The sequence below is a fragment of the Cryptosporidium muris genome, genomic scaffold, assembly GCF_000006515.1.
Source record: "Cryptosporidium muris RN66 scf_1106632373475 genomic scaffold, whole genome shotgun sequence".
Lineage (NCBI taxonomy): Eukaryota > Apicomplexa > Conoidasida > Eucoccidiorida > Cryptosporidiidae > Cryptosporidium > Cryptosporidium muris.
Genome location: NW_002196574.1, coordinates 302,759 through 322,184, shown reverse-complemented (window position 1 = coordinate 322,184; position 19,426 = coordinate 302,759). Strand labels below are relative to the sequence as shown.

The 19,426-nt window shown below is 30.8% G+C and overlaps 11 protein-coding genes across 11 annotated transcripts, besides 9 other annotated features; 5 read left to right on the top strand and 6 right to left on the bottom strand.

The window, feature by feature from the left end:
• Window positions 1-28: part of a sequence feature (AT_rich) that runs on past the window's edge.
• A 70-nt stretch (window positions 29-98) lies between these two features.
• On the bottom strand, window positions 99-1,543 carry CMU_013590 (AAR2 family protein; the record flags this gene model as incomplete). Its single annotated transcript, XM_002140997.1, has 2 exons — window positions 99-1,307; window positions 1,382-1,543. The coding sequence occupies 2 exons, from the start codon at window positions 1,541-1,543 to the stop codon at window positions 99-101; spliced, it is 1,371 nt and encodes a 456-aa protein (XP_002141033.1).
• Window positions 1,327-1,366: a sequence feature (AT_rich).
• A 106-nt stretch (window positions 1,544-1,649) lies between the features above and the next one.
• Window positions 1,650-3,533, top strand: CMU_013580 (Skb1 methyltransferase family protein; the record flags this gene model as incomplete). Its single annotated transcript, XM_002140996.1, has 1 exon — window positions 1,650-3,533. The coding sequence occupies one exon, from the start codon at window positions 1,650-1,652 to the stop codon at window positions 3,531-3,533; it is 1,884 nt and encodes a 627-aa protein (XP_002141032.1).
• Window positions 3,527-3,563: a sequence feature (AT_rich).
• A 390-nt stretch (window positions 3,564-3,953) lies between these two features.
• On the bottom strand, window positions 3,954-5,906 carry CMU_013570 (Mpp10 protein, putative; the record flags this gene model as incomplete). The annotated part of the gene is made up of 1 exon (XM_002140995.1): window positions 3,954-5,906. The coding sequence occupies one exon, from the start codon at window positions 5,904-5,906 to the stop codon at window positions 3,954-3,956; it is 1,953 nt and encodes a 650-aa protein (XP_002141031.1).
• A 161-nt stretch (window positions 5,907-6,067) lies between these two features.
• On the top strand, window positions 6,068-8,281 carry CMU_013560 (kelch motif family protein; the record flags this gene model as incomplete). The annotated part of the gene is made up of 1 exon (XM_002140994.1): window positions 6,068-8,281. One exon carries the CDS (start codon window positions 6,068-6,070, stop codon window positions 8,279-8,281), a length of 2,214 nt encoding a protein of 737 aa, XP_002141030.1.
• Window positions 6,730-6,758: a sequence feature (AT_rich).
• A 31-nt stretch (window positions 8,282-8,312) lies between the features above and the next one.
• On the bottom strand, window positions 8,313-8,727 carry CMU_013550 (uncharacterized protein; the record flags this gene model as incomplete). The annotated part of the gene is made up of 2 exons (XM_002140993.1): window positions 8,313-8,440; window positions 8,499-8,727. The coding sequence occupies 2 exons, from the start codon at window positions 8,725-8,727 to the stop codon at window positions 8,313-8,315; spliced, it is 357 nt and encodes a 118-aa protein (XP_002141029.1).
• Window positions 8,728-8,881: 154 nt separating this feature from the next.
• Window positions 8,882-10,846, top strand: CMU_013540 (uncharacterized protein; the record flags this gene model as incomplete). Its single annotated transcript, XM_002140992.1, has 1 exon — window positions 8,882-10,846. The coding sequence occupies one exon, from the start codon at window positions 8,882-8,884 to the stop codon at window positions 10,844-10,846; it is 1,965 nt and encodes a 654-aa protein (XP_002141028.1).
• A 43-nt stretch (window positions 10,847-10,889) lies between these two features.
• On the bottom strand, window positions 10,890-11,480 carry CMU_013530 (uncharacterized protein; the record flags this gene model as incomplete). Its single annotated transcript, XM_002140991.1, has 1 exon — window positions 10,890-11,480. The coding sequence occupies one exon, from the start codon at window positions 11,478-11,480 to the stop codon at window positions 10,890-10,892; it is 591 nt and encodes a 196-aa protein (XP_002141027.1).
• Window positions 11,481-11,666: 186 nt separating this feature from the next.
• Window positions 11,667-13,208, bottom strand: CMU_013520 (uncharacterized protein; the record flags this gene model as incomplete). Its single annotated transcript, XM_002140990.1, has 1 exon — window positions 11,667-13,208. The coding sequence occupies one exon, from the start codon at window positions 13,206-13,208 to the stop codon at window positions 11,667-11,669; it is 1,542 nt and encodes a 513-aa protein (XP_002141026.1).
• A 165-nt stretch (window positions 13,209-13,373) lies between these two features.
• Window positions 13,374-13,430: a sequence feature (AT_rich).
• A 283-nt stretch (window positions 13,431-13,713) lies between these two features.
• CMU_013510 (uncharacterized protein) lies at window positions 13,714-15,273 on the top strand (the record flags this gene model as incomplete). The annotated part of the gene is made up of 1 exon (XM_002140989.1): window positions 13,714-15,273. The coding sequence occupies one exon, from the start codon at window positions 13,714-13,716 to the stop codon at window positions 15,271-15,273; it is 1,560 nt and encodes a 519-aa protein (XP_002141025.1).
• Window positions 15,274-15,361: 88 nt separating this feature from the next.
• Window positions 15,362-15,401: a sequence feature (AT_rich).
• A 489-nt stretch (window positions 15,402-15,890) lies between these two features.
• Window positions 15,891-15,940: a sequence feature (AT_rich).
• Window positions 15,941-16,124: 184 nt separating this feature from the next.
• Window positions 16,125-16,152: a sequence feature (AT_rich).
• Window positions 16,153-16,616: 464 nt separating this feature from the next.
• Window positions 16,617-16,655: a sequence feature (AT_rich).
• An 80-nt stretch (window positions 16,656-16,735) lies between these two features.
• CMU_013500 (protein phosphatase 2C, putative) lies at window positions 16,736-18,310 on the bottom strand (the record flags this gene model as incomplete). The annotated part of the gene is made up of 1 exon (XM_002140988.1): window positions 16,736-18,310. One exon carries the CDS (start codon window positions 18,308-18,310, stop codon window positions 16,736-16,738), a length of 1,575 nt encoding a protein of 524 aa, XP_002141024.1.
• Window positions 18,311-18,591: 281 nt separating this feature from the next.
• CMU_013490 (U6 snRNA-associated Sm-like protein LSm7, putative) lies at window positions 18,592-19,070 on the top strand (the record flags this gene model as incomplete). Its single annotated transcript, XM_002140987.1, has 3 exons — window positions 18,592-18,742; window positions 18,847-18,917; window positions 19,005-19,070. 3 exons carry the CDS (start codon window positions 18,592-18,594, stop codon window positions 19,068-19,070), a joined length of 288 nt encoding a protein of 95 aa, XP_002141023.1.
• Between the last annotated feature and the right edge of the window lie 356 nt (window positions 19,071-19,426).

The following is a 19,426-nucleotide window of genomic DNA, read 5'->3' as shown; positions in this document are numbered from 1 at the left end:
AATTATTTATAAATAATTATATTATTAACTTGAGTTCTGTTCTAAAAGATTATCTTTACAATGAGTATAGTTAGTGTATAATTTCGTAATTATCTAACTTATTGGTAAACAACTATAGGTGCATCCTCTGATATAAGCTCTAGAGTATCAATATCAATGAAGAATTTGAATTTTACGAGTTCGTTCATTTGATTAGAGTATTTAAGCAAAGTTTTCAGTTTCTGCAATTTAGATATTTCTAGATTCTGCTGTTTTATTTGATCAATATCTACTTGAGTTATTTTGTAAAGATTCACTAAAACCCGAACATCAATACTAATTTGTGATATGGGATTCGAAAGTATATCATCTGGCATTATTCTCAAATGACAACAGATAATCTTCAGAAAATTTACATATAAATCAGGATACTTGATAACTATTGACTCACAATTAGATAAGAGCTCAATCAATTTACTATATTGCTCATAAGCTGATATACAGCTACAATACATAAAAATAATGAATGTAAACTGAATTTCACCCAATATAAGCATCAAACTTCCCTCATACTCAAGCGAGATCATAGATTCTAAAATGGGAGAAGGGTCATATGATAAGGCAGCAATATATTCAGTATGAGCTAAACCTAATTTCTTTGGTAGAGAATTTATTGATGGAATAGTGCTATAATAAATTGTTCCTGATCCAGCATTCATATCCAAACAATCATTGAAATTTGCAGACTTATCTACAACTAATGTTGAGGAAGGGTCCAATACATCACTTGTAACTTCTTTACACTTTTCAAGAGTAGATATATCACTTTTTATGTATTTTAAGTTCAAAACTTGATTGTCACCCATAGATATATTATCTATATTCCGCTTTAATCTTAAGTCTTGTAAGCTTATTTTACCCACTTTAGTATCTTCATTAAATGGTCTAATATCCTCTGTAACAGGAGTTAACTTTACCAGAATTTCCGGTGTTATAAAGTTTACAAGTTCATTCCACTTTCCATATAATTCAAGTATATAGGGAGCAAGTGATACAAAAAATTCACCACGTCTTACAGCTGAAATATAGGCATCTTCCAATGCATCTAGTTTCTCAAATCTCCGATTTTGAGGTGACCAATGCCTAATAATAACTTCTCCAGGAGCAAAATTAACAAAAAAACCTTGGATTGAATTATCAAAATCATGTTCTGGGGTACTAGGAACACATCCCATAACGCTGTAGTATATAAAGTGAACTCCTGGTGGAATATTTTTTATTCCTTGAAAGTTTGGACCTATTTTATAGCTCATCCTATCTATTCCAACCTAAAAATTGTTTTCGATCATTTATATTTATTATTTATTTCTTATACAAATATATTTAAGGGGCTTAGACTCACCTCCATTCCTTTATCACAGTTTAACAGGAGCAAACTACAAGCATTGTTTCCCAATTTTTCAACAAGTTTAGTATATGAGTCACTAACAACTAAATTATTTAAATATTCAGGACTGAAATGTTCTTGCAAATCTAATTCTTTATGTATATCTCCGATACTCATTGATTTAACTCATAACGCTGATTAAGATTATTCATGTTCCACGTAGCAAAAGGAGACTAAGCGCTAATGAATCTGCAGCAATAAAACAGGAGTGAGGTCAATAGAAATGCCACTAAAAATTGGGTTACAGACCTTCTATATTGGTATGGAAGTCTCAGAGCCTAATGATTATGCAACAGAATTTGATGGTATTGATTTGACAGATGAATCACTGCTAATTAAAAAGTTATATAATAGGCTTTACCAAATAGGTTATGACTTTATCGTGGTTCCTGTATCAAAGTCTAAATCAGAAACTTTATATAAAGTAGATATTCAAAGCCCATTCTCTTGGATCCCCCGTCATCAAAATCATAAACTTTTAGAATCTAATATTTGGACTTCTAAGATTGTTGGAGTCTTACCTCAGAACTTAGAAAGTGAGGTGCAATTAGAATCATTACTGGGGTGGGGAGCCTATATTGGCTATTATGCCCTTATTGTAGATATTAAAGCCTTATCCACATATTTACTTACTACTCTTTCTTCTTTTATGAAGTCTAATACTAGTAATAATTATATCTGGATTAGAATTTCAGTACATGACAATAATCAATGGAACACATGGAATTCTTTAAAGTATAGAGTTAATAACGGAATTAGACGTTCATGTTTAGGAGTTATCTTGTATATATACTCTTTATGTATAAGTGAAGAAGATTTCTTGAAATGGGAGAGATTTTTAGGGGAACCAGTAAGATGTATTGTAGTGAATTCAAAACTACTAGAGAATTTAATAGACAATAGTGAATTTTTGCATAAAATTAAAGCTATCTTGAACAAATTTTTATGTCTCAGAGTACCAATTGTAGTGGGAGAAAATGGACATTATAAATCACTTTTTTTATGCAAGAAGTGGCAAGCTCAAGTAGCAGAATTTATAAACAACCTACCATCACTAACTCAACAAGAAGTATTTGAATATGGTTATACAGATGTTTTACAAACCCCTTTACAACCTCTTTATTCAAATTTGCAGAGTACTTTCTATGAGATTTTTGAAAAAGATCAAGTGAAATACAACAAGTATCAAGAAGCTATAAAGACCTTTTTAATTGATTTCCATAATAGAAAAAGTACTTCTACAAAAGTATCTATTATGGTTGTTGGGGGAGGTAGGGGGCCCTTAATGCAATGTTCAATAAATGCCTTAAAAGATTTGAACCTTGAATACTCACAACTAATTTGTGTCGAGAAAAACATTAATGCAATTGTAACTCTTCTAGGACGTGTTCAATACGATCCAGACCCAGTTTGGAAAAATGTAAAGATTATAAACTCAGATATCAGAAATTTGAAATCTCAAATTAAGGTTGACCTAATAGTTTCAGAGCTTCTCGGATCATTTGGTGACAATGAATTATCTCCTGAGTGTCTTGATGCAGCTCAGGAATTTCTTAAATCTGATGGGATTATGATTCCTGAATCTTATTACTCAGCGGTGGAACCTATTTCATCATATAAACTATGGTTTAATATATCTACTCAAGGTATTCCTCATGGTTTAGAGATTCCCTACGTTATTCGTGTCAAGTCAGCATTCCATATCTCGTGTCAAGGTCCTCAAAAAGTGTTTGAATTCCGTCACCCAAATAAACAATTAGTTAGACAATCTCAATTTAACAAGCATAATAAGAGGTACAGTAAAATTTTATTCACAGCCAAGGAGGATTCTACAATTCATGGATTTTTAGGATACTTTTATTGTTCTCTTTATAAAGATATATGCTTGTCAACAATACCACATACACATACTTTAAACCTTATTAGTTGGTTTGAGTATTTATTACCTTTATCAAAGCCCATAAATATTCAAAAGAATGAATCCTTTATATTCCATATCTGGAGAAAATCTTCTGATAACAAAGTTTGGTATGAATGGACTGTAAAATATCGAGAAATTGCTTTAATACATAATCTAAACTCTAAAGCATTTCATTTATCATTATAAATATTTGATTTTAAAAAAATCTATTTTTTTCTTAATCGAACTATTCTCTATTCAATCCTTACTATACATTTACTGAAAATAATTCCTAGAATATATCAAAAATAAAAATTTAAGTGTATTACATATAAGTAATTATTAGCTAGAGCTTTCAATCTGTATATGAGAAATTCTTTATTTTTTAAAATTATTAGTGCTTTCTATATGTTCTTAAGAAGTCAATAAAATAGATCAATTAAAACACAAAATATGAGCTGTATAAAATAACTTTTTAAAAAACTAAAATATCTAGTCAATCTAAAATTTAAAATATTTCTACTTAAAGTTTTTTTAAGTGTTTCTTGCTCTGAGATTGGGCAAAGTTACACAATATAAAAGTATTTATATTTCATCTTAATTAAATATATATGCTAACTAATCGAACTAACGAGTGGCTGTACTAATTGCAAAGTGATGGGACTTTAGTCTTTTTGAACCAGATGTTCTATTAGCTTTAGATGCGTCTCGTACTGATAAACCTGTTTCATGAATAGAAATCTTGTCGGCTTTAGCTTGTTTATTCTTATTTGATAGGCTTACTCTACGTTCATTATATTGCTTCTCAGACATATTCCCACTTTTAACTAGTCCTTTCAGTTTTTTTCTTCTTTTTTCCTTAGATGCATTTCTATGAGCTCTCCTTTCTTCACGGGACATCTCTTCAACTGGTACTAAATTTCCCATGGATTTTATTTCAGCAGGAGCAAGACGAGAATCTTCTGATATAATCACTGGGACAGTATCCTCAATCTTAAATGCTGGGACATTTGTAGTTAATGCATTAGTTTCAGCTGATATTTGTTTTGGAACAAAACGTTGATTAGAAAGACTATCTAGTTTGTGCATAATTTTAGCAAAAAGTTCGACTAGCTCTTGTTTATTCTTATCTGCTTCTACATTAGGATTAATTCCCATCTCTTGTTGGTACTTTTGTGCATATATATCTCCAAGACCCACACGTGACTTCTCAACTGATAAGTCAACTTCATCTTGGGTCTTCCTAGTAAGCTCGGAAATTGCTTGGACTGCCAAGAGTGATGATGAAGATTCTACATCATCAAATATTCCATCTGAAATTCGTTGTTTCACTATCTTTTCTATATAGTCATTTAACTTATCATCTGTAAATACAGTAATCTCACCTTCATCATTTCCTAATGATTGTTCCATATCTAAAATTTCCTCTGAATTATTACTAGTATTAGAATATTGAGGTATCTCAAGATGTACTTCTAACAAGCTATTCTTTGGACGTTTATTACCTAGACTTTCTCCCATCATAGTCCAATGTTTCTGAGATATCAATTCACTTTCCATCTCATCTATAAGTTTATTTATTCTATCTTGTTGTTCAAACAACTTAGATAATCCTTTATTCTCAAGGGGTTCTTTATTAGGTTTAGTTGTCATGGAGAGCTTTTTCTCAAGTTCTTCATCTGGACCACTTTCATTATCAGATATTTCAGTAGATTGATCTTCAGATTCGCTTAAGTCGTCCATTACACTTTTCTTATATTTCCTTATTGCTTCTTCTAATTTAAGTTCTACAGGATCTACTATACAATTATCCTTAGTAACTTTCTTAGATTTAGTTTCTTTTCCACCAAAAAAATCTTCATACTTCATGTCAGAAAGATTATAATCTTCTGAATCTGCATGTTCTTCATAACTGTCAGAATCATCAGTATTCTCTATATTATCCGTTATATTATTAGTAGTATTGTCTCTATATTCATGAATTCCTTCATTAATGAAAGCCTTCATTTCATCATAGTTGAAAAAATCGACTTCCTTATTACCTAGAGAGTCCGAATCACTAGGAAGGTATTTCTCCGTATATTTTTTGTCTTCAATCTCACTATCACATGGTAATAAAGAGTCAGATATAACTTCCAAATGGTCGAAGTTATCTATGTTAAGAAAAGTCTTCATAAAATCTTCATTTGCTATATTATCTTCCTTTCCATTAGATAATTTAATATTAAGCTTTTCAAACTGTTTGATTCTATTACTTATGTTTTTCAGAGAAGATCTCATCAATATTTCAATAGACTGCCAAAGTTGGTTTTGATTTGCTTCTAACCTCTCCATAAGTCTTAAAGTAGGTGCTTTTCCACTCGGATCTATCATTGCTGTTGATAAAAAAATACCTGTGAATTTTTGAAACAACTTTCTATTAGTTTCTGAGTCTAGAAATAGTTCTTCTGGTTTCTTTATAAGTTGTTCTACTAGAGATTCAAGCTCTTCTATGTGGTTCTTTGGTATAAGCTCATTTTCGCTATGATATACAGAAGTGATTGATATTTCTTTATTTTCTAGGCCTCCCTTTATGTCCATTTCGCTGAAGTTTTAATCATATAATTCCTGGAAAGTCAGTTTTGACGGTCAGATTTATATCTCAAGAGACAGTATTGGATAGTACAAGAATACCACGGGTAACTTGGCGCGTGAAACTAAAGCTACTACTGAGTTTTATAAACTAATCTAATTGAGTATGGATGGTTAAAAATAAGAAAGATGCAGATAAAAAGGCAGCTAGGGCTGCCGAAAAAAGGGCAAGACAACAAGCAAAGTCTATGAGGAAACAGTTGAAGGAAATAAAAGGTCAAGAAATTGAAGATATTGAAAATATTGTTGCATCAATGGATTTGAAGGTTAAAAAGATGGCAAATGAGGATTTAGGATATCCTTGTACTATTTTGCCTGCAGAAAGGCCAGGTCCAAGGGTAGCATCATCTTATAATATACATCCCATAACAGGTGAATTATTAATTTTTGGAGGTGAGTACTATGATGGTCAAAATGTCAAGGTTTACCATGACCTTTATAAGTGGAATATAGACCGTAATGAATGGAAAAAGGTGATAATATCTAATCCTCAAAAATCAAATGATTGTTACTCTGGTGGACCCAAACCAAGATGCTCACATCAAAGTGTAATATTTAATGACCATTTATTTATACATGGTGGTGAGTACAGTACTGAACATCAATTCTATCACTTTCGTGATTTATGGAAATTAAATTTGAAAAGTTATATTTGGTATGAAGTAAAAACTATTGGTTTAAGTCCTAGTCCTAGGAGTGGCCATAGAATGGTTGTATGGCGTCACTATTTTGTAGTCTTTGGAGGATTTCATGATACATTTCGTGAAACTCGATATTTTAATGATATATATATTTTAAATACTCAAAACTGGCACTGGACTCGAATAGAATTTGACAAAAGTGCAAATTGTCCTCTTCCAAGAAGTGGTGTTCAAATGATAACGGCCCCAAATGGCGATTATATTTTTTTTTATGGTGGATATTCTAAAGTTAAAGATACAAAGAGAAATTCAGTAGGTAAAATTCATTCAGATTGTTGGATTTTAGATATGAAACCATTTATGAATAAAAAAGGTTCTCCAGTTTGGGAACGTGTAAGCCGCAAAGGCCAATTTCCTTCTCCTAGATCAGGTTCATCTATTGTAAGCTACAAGAATATGGCGATAATATTTGGTGGGGTATTTGATCAAGACGATTCTTTGGGTATCACTTTAAAATCTATGTTTTTTAATGATTTATATGGTTTTGATTTGCAAAGAAAACGGTGGTACAAAGTTGATTTAGTATATAGAAAAGATAGAAAAAAGGAAAATAAAAATATTTGCAAGGGTGGACTGAAGAAAGAAAAAAAGTCCAAATGCAAAGATCAGATACAAAATGAGACTTTGGACTCAGAGGATTCCTCAAGGTCAGAACAAATAGAATCTGATTTTGATGATGATATAAACTATGATAATGTCTTTGGTTACATAGATCAAAATGGTCAACCGGTAAAAATTAAACTAAATGAATGGGAATCTGTTTTTGAAACTCAAAATATTAATGAAACAGAAACCAACTACACTGAAGATTCATTAAATAGTACCAATGAATGTATGGAGCTAATAGATACGAATCAAATACAAAAAAGTGAGGTTACCACTCAAGTTGAGAATGCTAAGCTTAATGAAAATTTCCTAAAAAGAGGAACAGAACTAGTAACATCAGTTATTGAACTCACAGAAATTCCATTACCTAGGATAAATAGTGGAATATTTGTTAAAGGAAGCAATTTGTATATTTATGGTGGTCTTTTAGAAATTGGAAATAGGGAAATAACAATGGATGATTGCTGGTGCTTTAATCTATCTAAGAAAAATAAATGGAAATGTATTCTTGAACCCAGAATAAAATTACAAGAATGGAGAGAACAAGATGAATCAGATAATGGGGATTTCTCTGATAGAATAAGTGTTAGCTCTGAAGAGTCAAGCAATGATAGTGAATATAGTTCATCTGATGGTTCTTGCTACTCTAGTGAATCTGAGAACTGCACAAGTATATTAAAACCAAATTTAAGAGAGAAACATTTAGATATAATCAATATGAAAAGAAAGTATTGGTTAGAAATTCGCAAAAATTATAATTTAGATGATGAACGAAGAACACCTAAAAGGGATGAAACCTTACGTGAATTCTTTAACAGGACTAGAATGTATTGGATCACATTGGCTAGAGAATCTACTTCTGATCAAATAACCAATGAAAAAGAATTAATTCGCTATGGATTTTCAATGGCCTTAGATAGAATAAATGAAATACAACCATATCTTACTAAAGCAAGAGAATTAGAAGAAGTTCAAAATAATATTGAATATATGGAGACACGTAGTAAGATGCATTAGAAGATAAGTATAAACTAAAGTATATTTTAATCTATCCATTAAATATATGTTTATATAAAGCAAAATTATTGTATTCTTGATTTACTTGAAGGAGATCCTCTAACCAGCAGGTATTTTTGGTTTCATTTTCAATATCAGTTGATATAGCTCCAGGTATCTCTATAACACAGCAAGATTAGATAAGAAATTACTTGATAGATTAACTAGTATTCCTTACCTAGTGAACAATCAGGTAGACCATATCCAAAATTGCATATACATTTGATTTGAGTATTTATTCCATTGCCTCCAATTGTTTCTATTAAACATTTACTACCATTTTTGCAATATGTAAGTATAGTATAACTTTGTGTAACCGAGCTACAAATAAAACTAGCGGATGTTACTAACATAGGTAACAATATTACTAATGTAGATATTGAGATAGCTCTATGATTAGATTTCATAATAAAGCATACATGTTGGTTATTTAGTAGTGCTGCTGTAAACACTAAGGTACCTTCTTTAGCGGGTTACTGAAGAGATCTTAGAAATAAACCACTGTAAATTTCAAGTTTTTAGACTTTTTAACTCCCAAATAAAAACTGAACTTGAATTATTATGTCAGACAATATTTTGGAGGAATATGGAACTTGCTTTGTTGATAAGAAGATACAGCTGTGTAAGAAAGCAGCAATACCTAGATTTACATCAGTTATATGGAGATTACCTAATGACTCCATAGAATGTGTAACTTTGGCCTTAAGTATGATAATACAACTGATTAAATCTGAGCTTTACTCTTATTCGTGGTATTGGTATAATCATCTAATTGTAACATTACATAAAGATGATTTTCTAGATGGAAAAAGTAGTATAAACTTATCAAATGAGGCAAATGCAACAGAGTTTAAGTCACACAAGGTTGAGTTAGGAAATATTGATAACCTAAGTAGGGAATACGATAAATATCTTTTATTTTCTGAAAAGGCTCAACATGTTAGAGTACAAGATGCCCGTAGGGGCCACTGGAATAAAATAAGCTCATCGAAACACTTACACTGGTTAGGAGAGTTGACATCAGATGATAATTTAGCAGTACTCTATACAAATACTAATAATAATTTAAAAGGACTCACATGGACTGAGAGACTTTTGGATAGAATGGAAATATCTGTAACTATGGTCCCAGATGTAAACCAATGTATTGGGCATGCATTTGCTTTTGTATTTATACAAAAAGTTGTAGTTGAACCATCTAGGATATATGAAGCAAAGTTACACAAATGTTTAGATAAACTAGCTAACTTAGATAAGTTCGATATGAAATTTGGTCAATCAGTGGGGCATAGTAAAAGTATTGAGATAAACTTAAAATTAGACTTTAAATTAAATAATGAGAGTTCATTGGGAATAATTAAAAAGGTTATACCTGAAGTTGGGGACTATATAATAAAGCTAACTCGCTTACAACGTATAGGAACTCTTTGGTGTAATGTAATGCATTCCATATCTGTAGGGAATACAAGAAAATTCCTCAATAATATATCTCCTGTAATTGAAAATCTCGTCGTTTCATTATCAAAGTGGCTACTTCACTTAGGCCAATTAGTTGTAATTAGAGATAAACATATTACTGAGCTAAATAGTTTAGGAATTTATATGAAGAATAAATTCAAATATTCCGAAACCCTACCTAATAAAATCTTTGGGGATCTATACAAACTACTCAATACTGCCTGGAGAATTGTTACTGTAACTTCTATATTAGTTCCTTCATCAAAAGAAGAATTAATTGACATTGTGCAAATTAAGTATGGAACTACAATAGAAGCTCTTAGGAAAGATTCACTAGGCAATACAAATAATAAGCAGTTAACTCAACTATATGAGACCTTTACAATTAATAATAAAGCTAGGACAAAAAATTTGAAACCAACATTATTGGTTTCTCTATTTGATACTTTAGATGATTACTGGAATGCCTGCATCTATCTACACCCAAAACTTCATAATATGTGCGCTATTTCTAGAGAACTCCAGGATATAATGAGACTCTTAGGTCTCCCAGGTACAAATTCTTTGGAATGGCCTAGATTCTTATCTTCATCAGAAGCTTTAATGAAAAATTCTGGGGATTTTCATTCTGCAACTCAAGCAATTATACAAGGTTCTCTAAGTTGTTGTTCAATTAACAAACCAACTTGGGACTTTATTAATTATCAACAATCCAAATTCTGTGGGATTGATGTTGCTGCACCTACAAATATTTCCTCAAGCCTTTATTCAAATGATATTATTGAAGATCTTGATTTTCAAAATATATTATATATAGCCCCACCCACATCTTTAGAATCTCAGACAATACCTTTATGCGGAATTTGTGCTCTACCTGTCTCTACAGAATCAGCTGTATCTTCTCCAATAGGTCGGGAACTTTCAGTGCAACTTCAGGCTTCTAGTTCTAATCTAATTCGAGGGAGATGGTACCATGAAATATGTATGCAATTACTTGGTTCACAAATTGATACTGATGTCAATTCTTCACTTGTATTACCAAAAATACTGGTACCTTGTATACCTTAAATTAGTATGGAATATTACATAATATAAAGATGAGTTATATAGATTAACTACCACGATATATTGGGGATATTCCAATATAATGTAGAACATCTTCCATATAATTCAGAATTCTTGAATCAACACCATTCATAAAATTCTGGAACATAATCCACATTTGGTATACTGAAGAGTATAAATCTGAACTCCCCCAAAAATTATACAAAGCATATATAGTCCTTATAATTAGAAGGAGTGTTAATAATATAACAAATAATCTCAAAATTGGAGCAACAAGGAAATAGAAGATAATATGTAATGCAATAAATAATACAAACACACGTTCAGCAACTGCGAACATACTAGCAAATGACAAAAGAAAACTTCTTAACTCTGGAGCTGTCGATAAAGAGATATATAGTGCCTGTCCAACATCCTCTAAATCAAATATGCTACGGAATAAGTCACTATGGAATACTGAACGTATATAAGGGTGATTTGGGGGACAATCTGAACTTTTTACCATATAAAGACGTCTTTGTTGTCTTATATCTAGGGAAACACCATTTTCCACGTGACAACCCAACCAGACTGCCTGACAATATATATCGAATGCTATTAATAAGCTTATAATTGCCCAACGGGCACTAATAAACATCTCTTATAATTTTAAAAAATTGTACAAATCCTAACTTCCAAACAAAATTGTCCTATATGGAAACTTTTAGGCGGTAAATTAAATGTCTGTTTTATATTGTATATACTTTCTGTGTGGGGGGCAATGACTTGACTATTTACACCCGTCAAGTATAAATTCTGTTCATATTCTAAATATATGTATATGCTAGAACTTAAAATATCTAATTCCAGGTTTTATATCATGATGATTTGACTTTTCAAAATTGGCAGCCACTGTACTTTTCACATCTTTCACCTGCTGCTTATTGCGACGTCTAAGTTCTCTCATTGCTCTCCTAGCATTCTTAACTGCCTCTTTGCGTTGTTTACGTTCTTCCTTAGTCTCATTCCGTCTCCTTTCTATACAAATTAGACCAATATTAGGTATCTTATTATCTTCTAATATATTGTCCTCAGTGACGGATACCAATCCCCGAGTTATAGTACTTTTTTTTGGTAAATATTCAGTAGGAATATTCTTTTGGGGATCTAGCTTAATAAATGTCTTTTGTGAATTAGAATATATCTTTTGAGGTAATTTGATTTTACAAGGCCTATTGTATAAATTACTCATAGTTGTTAGGACTGATTCACAGTCCCAATTAATGTCATCATCTGATTCATAACTAGTAATACTTTCTGTATCTATATCATCATCTAATTTAATTCTTTCAATAATGGACAAAATTTTTTCTAAAGTTTCACCTTCTAAAGGCTTATAGAGAATGGTATTAGTAGATTTGTCTTTTCTATCCTTTTTTAATTGCTTTAATCCTGAAGTAGCCATACTTATATATTTATCTAACAGATTTTCACATTCCTTTAAAGTCATTTTTCTAGATATATTCTGTTCTAATTTATTGTTATATATTTCCAAGTTATTATCAGGATTTTCACTAGGGAGTTCGTCTTCTAACTCGTAGTTATCATCATACTCCTTTAAAATCTGATCAAAAATATCTTGTGATGTGTTATTCTCAGATAATTCGCATTTTTTATCTTTAAAAAAAAATTCTGATACTTCTTCTGAAGAATTTAAATTGGAATTTAACTTATTAATTGTATCTCCGAATTTCCTTAGATTATTTGGTTCTTCATGAATTCCCCATAAAACTTGGCTTATATCAATAGATTTTTGCAGATCTTTAAGATTTTGTGCACCAGAAGCAGCTAAAATAAAGTCATCATTTAATTCTTCAAAATTTTCCGGTTCTTCTAAACATTTCTGAAGCTCAGGTATTTCATTTTTATAACTACCTGCTAATGAAATTTTGTCGCATTCATTATAAGCTACAGTAGTGTTAATATCTATGAATCCTGATATATCAAGATCTTCTTTCACATGATTATATGGTATGAAGTGACCCTTACCTATTAAACAAAGATGTTGTTCATAATTGTATCCATCATCAGGAAAGTAGTTATCATTAAATGTATAGTCTTCCAAATCTTCTCTTTTATCTGAATTTAGTTCTAATTTACACTTCTCTAAGACATCTGTACTTGTTTGAAATCCTTTTATTTCTCCCGATTTGTCGGGCAGGATTATATTATCACCAATTAGATTGCGTACTTTCGTCAGTTCCTCTTCAGATAAATTATGTTTAGGTTGCAACACCCATTTCTGCATCTCTCCATCCCCACATACAGGAGAAGGCATTAACCTTAGTTTTATCGCATTCTTTTTGTTTGCTGATTTTCTTTTCATCTTCACAATTCCCTAAAGGTATTCAATAGTGGACCTATCCTTGTCAGACTTGACTTAACAGGCGCCAGAAACTATATTTGGTATTATAAAGTCCCTGTAACAATTTCACATCCTTTCATTAACAATAGTAATTTAATAGGGATATAGCAATAATATGTCCATATCATATAATAATTAACCAATATTTTATATTTTTTTTTTATAAAATCTAATTAATATTTTGAGGTTCAAAAGTGGTAATAAATATATAGGGACTTACTGAAAATCAAATGACATTTTTTAAATAGCTAGAGTAGTGTATATTTCAAGTTTTTTTTAGACAAAAGTGCTTAAAAAACACAAGAGAATCTATAATTTTTTACTGTAATTTAATCTTTCAATATTAATATCCAATACATTTTTGGCGCTCTATATGTAATGTGGATTAACGCTAAGGCATGCTCTTGAATAAAGGGCATTCCTAAAAATTTCAGATGAACACCCATCTGCTTAGTTACTAGATAAAATGGATGAACAGCCTGATGGTTATAATGAGTATAGGAAACTAAGACAAAATTTAAAGCTACTTCAAGATGAACTCCAGAAGCGGAAGAAGGCTGAACAAGAAATGGAAGATGAGCTAAAACGTCTGCATGAAGAGACTATCCCATTATCGGCAGCTAGAGCCTTGACCCATGTAGCTCTCTGCAAAGGTAGGGCTCTAGAAATTTTGTCAAGTATGACGAGTTCCAATTCTGTATCTACTTCAAACCTTCGCTGGGCATTTAGAAACTTATACAAACATACATTTGGTGAAATTGCCTATGCAAAACGTCTAGGTGAGGACAGATCAGCTCAATACCATTATAATGAAACTCAGTTGCGCCTTTTTCGTCAGGAACAGCTATTATTATTGGCAGAGAATGAACGCTTGTCAGCCCAAGTAAAAAATCTCCAAGTGGAATTGGCTCAGAATTATAGAACTATTAGATCGGATAAAGTAGGAGGTGCAAAATCTAGTAGACGAAAATCTCAGGGAGAACTTAGGACAAATGCAAGTTCAGCTTTATCTGAACAAGATAGTGGGATTGATAGTGTTACTGATAGTGAAGTTGAATTGGATTCTAATACTGATTCTGAGGCTAGTAGTTGTATAGCTCTAAATGTGGAGCTTGTAACTCGGCATTTATCTAATTTAGTTCATTGTATTCAATCTGCTTTCCAAAGACGTAAATTGTTTGCTTTAATAGTTTGGAGAATGGCAACTCAGAGGGTAACTTCATCAATAACTGATAGGGGGGTAACCTCTGCAAATATAATTCATGGTACTGACAGGTCTGGCAGAGACTCTAGTTCTTATGATATAAACCGATTTTTTGAATTACTACAACGTCGTTTTAGATATGTGTTAATGGCTAGAGGGTTTTGGAGAATTTGGTGTTCATGTTTTTCACCTTTATTCAGGCGCAAAGTAAATTGTGGTGTAGTACGGGGTCCTTCAACTAGTGCCTTTAGAGCAATAAATGACACTGGACTAATGGTAAGAGATTCTTTTATTGGAGCTGGAATGGGAGGAGGGAACGATATTGCATATATGACAGTACAGGGAGGAACACCATTGAACACTTCAACAGCCTTTGCAACTCAGCCTCATTACTTAGCAAATCTACCTAGTTTTTCTAAAGTTAGTTATGCTCCCAGGAATGTATATTTTCAATCAAGGGATATCCCCCCATTTCCTCCTGCTAGAGGTCAATCAAAGATATTGCCTTCTATCTCTTATGAAGAAAGCAAAGGTATTCCACCTTTTTTTAGACCTTTTGAGGGTATTTCTTCAGTTTCCAAACAATCACCACATAGAATATCTAATGAAAAACAAAATAGTTATTGTGATGTAGAACAAAGCGATATATATACTGTTAAATCTGAATTAAGTAATTTATTAAATTCCAGACAAGCATCAACCTCACCAAAGCACTATTCAGAACTTAACTATAAAAAGGTTAACTCAAAAGGTCCATTAGATGATGTCACAACCAAGCTAAAGTATCTAGATATCTTAGCAGAAGCTATAGATGATTCGTAAAATAGGATCAATGAGATATTTAATGACCATATAATTAATAATTATTTACAAAGTGGATATGGCTCATCAACACTGAAAAAAAGTATACTTTATAATTTAAAATTTAATAATTATATTTTATTTAATTTGTAGCTTTTTGAACTTCTTTGTTGAATTAAGTTTAATGACTATAAATCTTTTTTGTCTCAATTAGTAATAGGATTTAATGGTACATCACTGCTTGTATTTTAATGACAGAGTTGTCTTGGTTATCAATAATAGAAATAACTTTCTACTTACTTTAAATGTTACTAGTTTTATTTATTTAAGTACCTAATAAAGTAGATATTAATATAATTAATAACACAATTCTCATCTTATTGATAAACTTATATAACGGCACAATTGCTTTGATTGATGTTTTAGAAAATTCTATTAGATATCATATAACTTCGAACATCTACTAAGCTTGTGAGTATTCAAATACTTTAATATCTTAAATATATTTAAATAAGCATTTAATTAACATAGGAAAATTATTTAAGAATAGTTTCCTTTGCTTTAGTTGTTAGATTATGTAAAATTTATGAAGAGTAATTTATAAGTGCATACCAGTTATAAGATATAGCTGGAATATGATAATATTTAATTAGATATTTGTTAATGAAAAGATTTTATATAATTTATAGAAGTAGATACATGGTTAATAGTTAGAATAGTTATTTTATAGTATTTTCAATCTATTTCAGTAATATACCATTTATTACGTTAAATTTAATTGTAAATTTTATGATTCATTAATTATGAATATTTTTGTATAAAGTAAGGTTAGAAAAAATATATCGAAAGTGATAAAGTATTCTAGAATTAAGTATAAAATATCATATTTAAAATTATATTCTGTAAAGATGTATATATAAGATTTTTAGTAGATTTATAGATTAGCAAAAAATTTAGTATATTCAAGAAACAATAACAATAATTATCAGTATATACTTTGATCAACTAAGTATGTTGAATACTTCAAGTTACCTATAATATAGTAATATTTTGCTCACTTCTTCTAAAATATAAGTTCATTTCCAATAATAAGAATGATTAAGCTCGTTTAGAGAGTGATAAGGTATTATTACAAAATAAAAAGCTTATATAATTCAAATCTAATAAACTGGTTTTAAAAGGAGTTTACCCAATTACAATGCTAACATGGTGGCAAAGAAATTTATTATATTTCTTAGAATATTGGCTTATTTATAGGTTAAAAGAGTTTAAGTTAGATAATATTAAGTAAAAAAGTTTTAGGTTTCTTATCTTTCGCAAATTATGGATAAGCGAAAACATTGTTCATAATGATGAAATTGTTCTAATTTATAATTTACTAATATTTTTGATTTATATTTTTTCCAATATTTTATTTCTAAAAAGTTGAAAATATAGTATCTAGGTACTTTTATAATAGTAAATTACTTAGAATTCTCGAATTTTATTGCTGTAAAAAACTCTTTAATTGAGAAAAGTTATAAATTTTTCTTCTCGACAAATTATCTCCAATAGAGTTATTAGAATTATTTTGTTTAAGTGTTTCTGAGGGTTGACTTGGTTGTTGTAATCCACTATTTGTAGGGATTTCAGGTGAGGTTAGAACTAAAATAATAATTGAAAGATTGTCTAAAGATTGTCTTTGCAAGGCAATTCTCGCAAGTTTTTCTGCAGCAATATTTGGATCATTTGTCTCAATTAAAGATCTCCGTATAATACTAATTACCTCCTGATTTGTAATTGATTCAAAAATACCGTCACATGCAATAACTAAAAATTCATCTTCACGAGTAATATAATGAATAAAGATTTCTGGGATAGAGCTTACCCCTAAAAGTTTAGTACCACTATTTCTATCCCAATTTCCAAAAGCACGTGACACTGCTAGACTTCCACCCAAATAACCTTCATCATCAAATGTGCCTCCTTCTTTTTCAACACGACTCCTTTCTTCATGATTTGTCTTAATTCTGTGATCATTAGTTAATGGGTAAGCTCTACCACCTTTGCATAAAAGTGCTCTACTATCACCTAAATTACCAATGCATAATGTAGATGATACTACACAACAAACAAGGGCTGTGGAACCACTTGATATGTGTTTGACAAAACTACAAAAGGAAGAATTACAAATACTGTTTGAAGATATATGTTGAGAACAATCATGTTGACAAGAAATTTCATTTTCATGACTAGAGAAACAGCTTCCAGTACTTAGATAGTGCTGCCTAATTTGATTCTCCGTAGTATTAAATGCTGCAAATAGAGCTTTTACTGTACTTTGGATAGTATCTGAATTTGAATCATTCTCAAATGATGATACAAAATTCTTATGTAAATAGTTCTTTAGAAATTCCACTGTGTACTCACCATTGTGCCCATCATATACGCCAACAAATGCCATCCTATACTTACTAAATGATGGATTTTTTGAGCAAGTTCCAAATAAATCTAAACAAGTATATATTCGATCTTCCATATAACTACGAGTACCAGCAGTTTCATAGGATCCACAGCGGAGTTTCAATGACAATGGGTCTCTTTGTTCACGTTGATGTTTACTTCCAGCAGTTGTTCTAGATGAAACCTCACTCTCTGAACCATATTCACCTAATATTGCATATAATTCAATGAACTTACAGCCACATCGTAATAAATTTACTGAGTCAGATAGACCATGTTTGTAGCTTTTTTTATCCCAATCTGCAGCCCATCCAATCCTTGCAATCTTACCATCTGGTCTCACTAGTAAAGGTATAGAGAATAATTTGTTCTTACAATCATCTTTGATTATCCTCCTTTTATTTAAAAAATAGTTGTGGGCAAAACTTAAAAACATCTTTGGATTACAATATAATCTAATGCGTAATTGAGAACTGATATAGAACTTCATATCTTCACCTCTTAAATAAAGCAGTATAATCTCATCAAAGTCATGGCATCTTCTCAAATCAAAGAAATTATAAGTACCAAATGTTGTGGTTTCCGTAGAAGAAGCCTGCAAAGAAAAAAGAGTCATTTAAAGGTTCCTTCTCTTCAAAATTTACTCTTTTAAGTTTAATAAAATGATTAGTTGTACATATCGTCTTAGACACAGTTTCAATTCAGATATTTTTAGTCTCTTGTATTATAGCTCGTTAGAATGTGATAATCGTCAGTTCAATGCCACCCTTAATCAAGTAACTTAGCCGTTTACTATTGTTATCAGGCGCTCTATATTTGGTTCAAACTAATTCCAACTTTTCTTCTTACTTTTTTTCTTCTCTTTTCTCCCAAATTTTGTTGGGGTATCAAACTATAATGTCATCCAAATCCATTTTGGATTTAAGTAAATTCATTAATAAAGAGATTAGAGTAAAGATATGTGGTGGTAGAGATGTCACTGGTATTCTGCGTGGCTATGATGGTGTGACAAACATTGTACTTGATGATACAAAAGAATTTCTATTAGGTAAATATAAGTTATCTTTTGATATAGCTAGACACATTTCAGAATAATGACTTCTAGCTATTTAAACTGAGTACAAACTTATAACTTCACTTTCAACTTGCCAGACCCTGAAGACTTGACAAATACTACTTCTGAACAAAGAGACTTGGGACTTTTAGTAGTTCGTGGAACCTCAGTAAGTTTTCAGTTTATAACAACGCGATATGAATATAAATAAGTGTATAATTCAATATTACACGTTTTTTTATTGTCTTTTTTTCAGATCCTAATGATTGCTCCTTTAGATGGGAGTGAGTACATTGAAAATCCATTTGTAAACAATACTTAGTATCTGAAAAATCATTATTTAGACTCAATACTAGTAAAGTGGCAATTTTTGGGTTTTTGAAGTAATCCATACAATACAACTACTTTGGTAGTTGAGATGATACTAGGTGTACGATTTGTATCAAATGATTAAATTTCTGTAGTAGAAATTATATAGTACTATTTAATTTGATACCTATTTGTTGATACTAATGATTTTTCAATGACATATTGTGCTCACTCCTTTATGATAAATCTTCTATTAAGTACTTCTTTTAAATCTTTTAAAGTCTAGTCACTTCAATATGAAATAATTACAACTCTTTATCAATGATATTAAAACCCCTAAACTTATTGTTGATGGCTTTGGAAACCTTC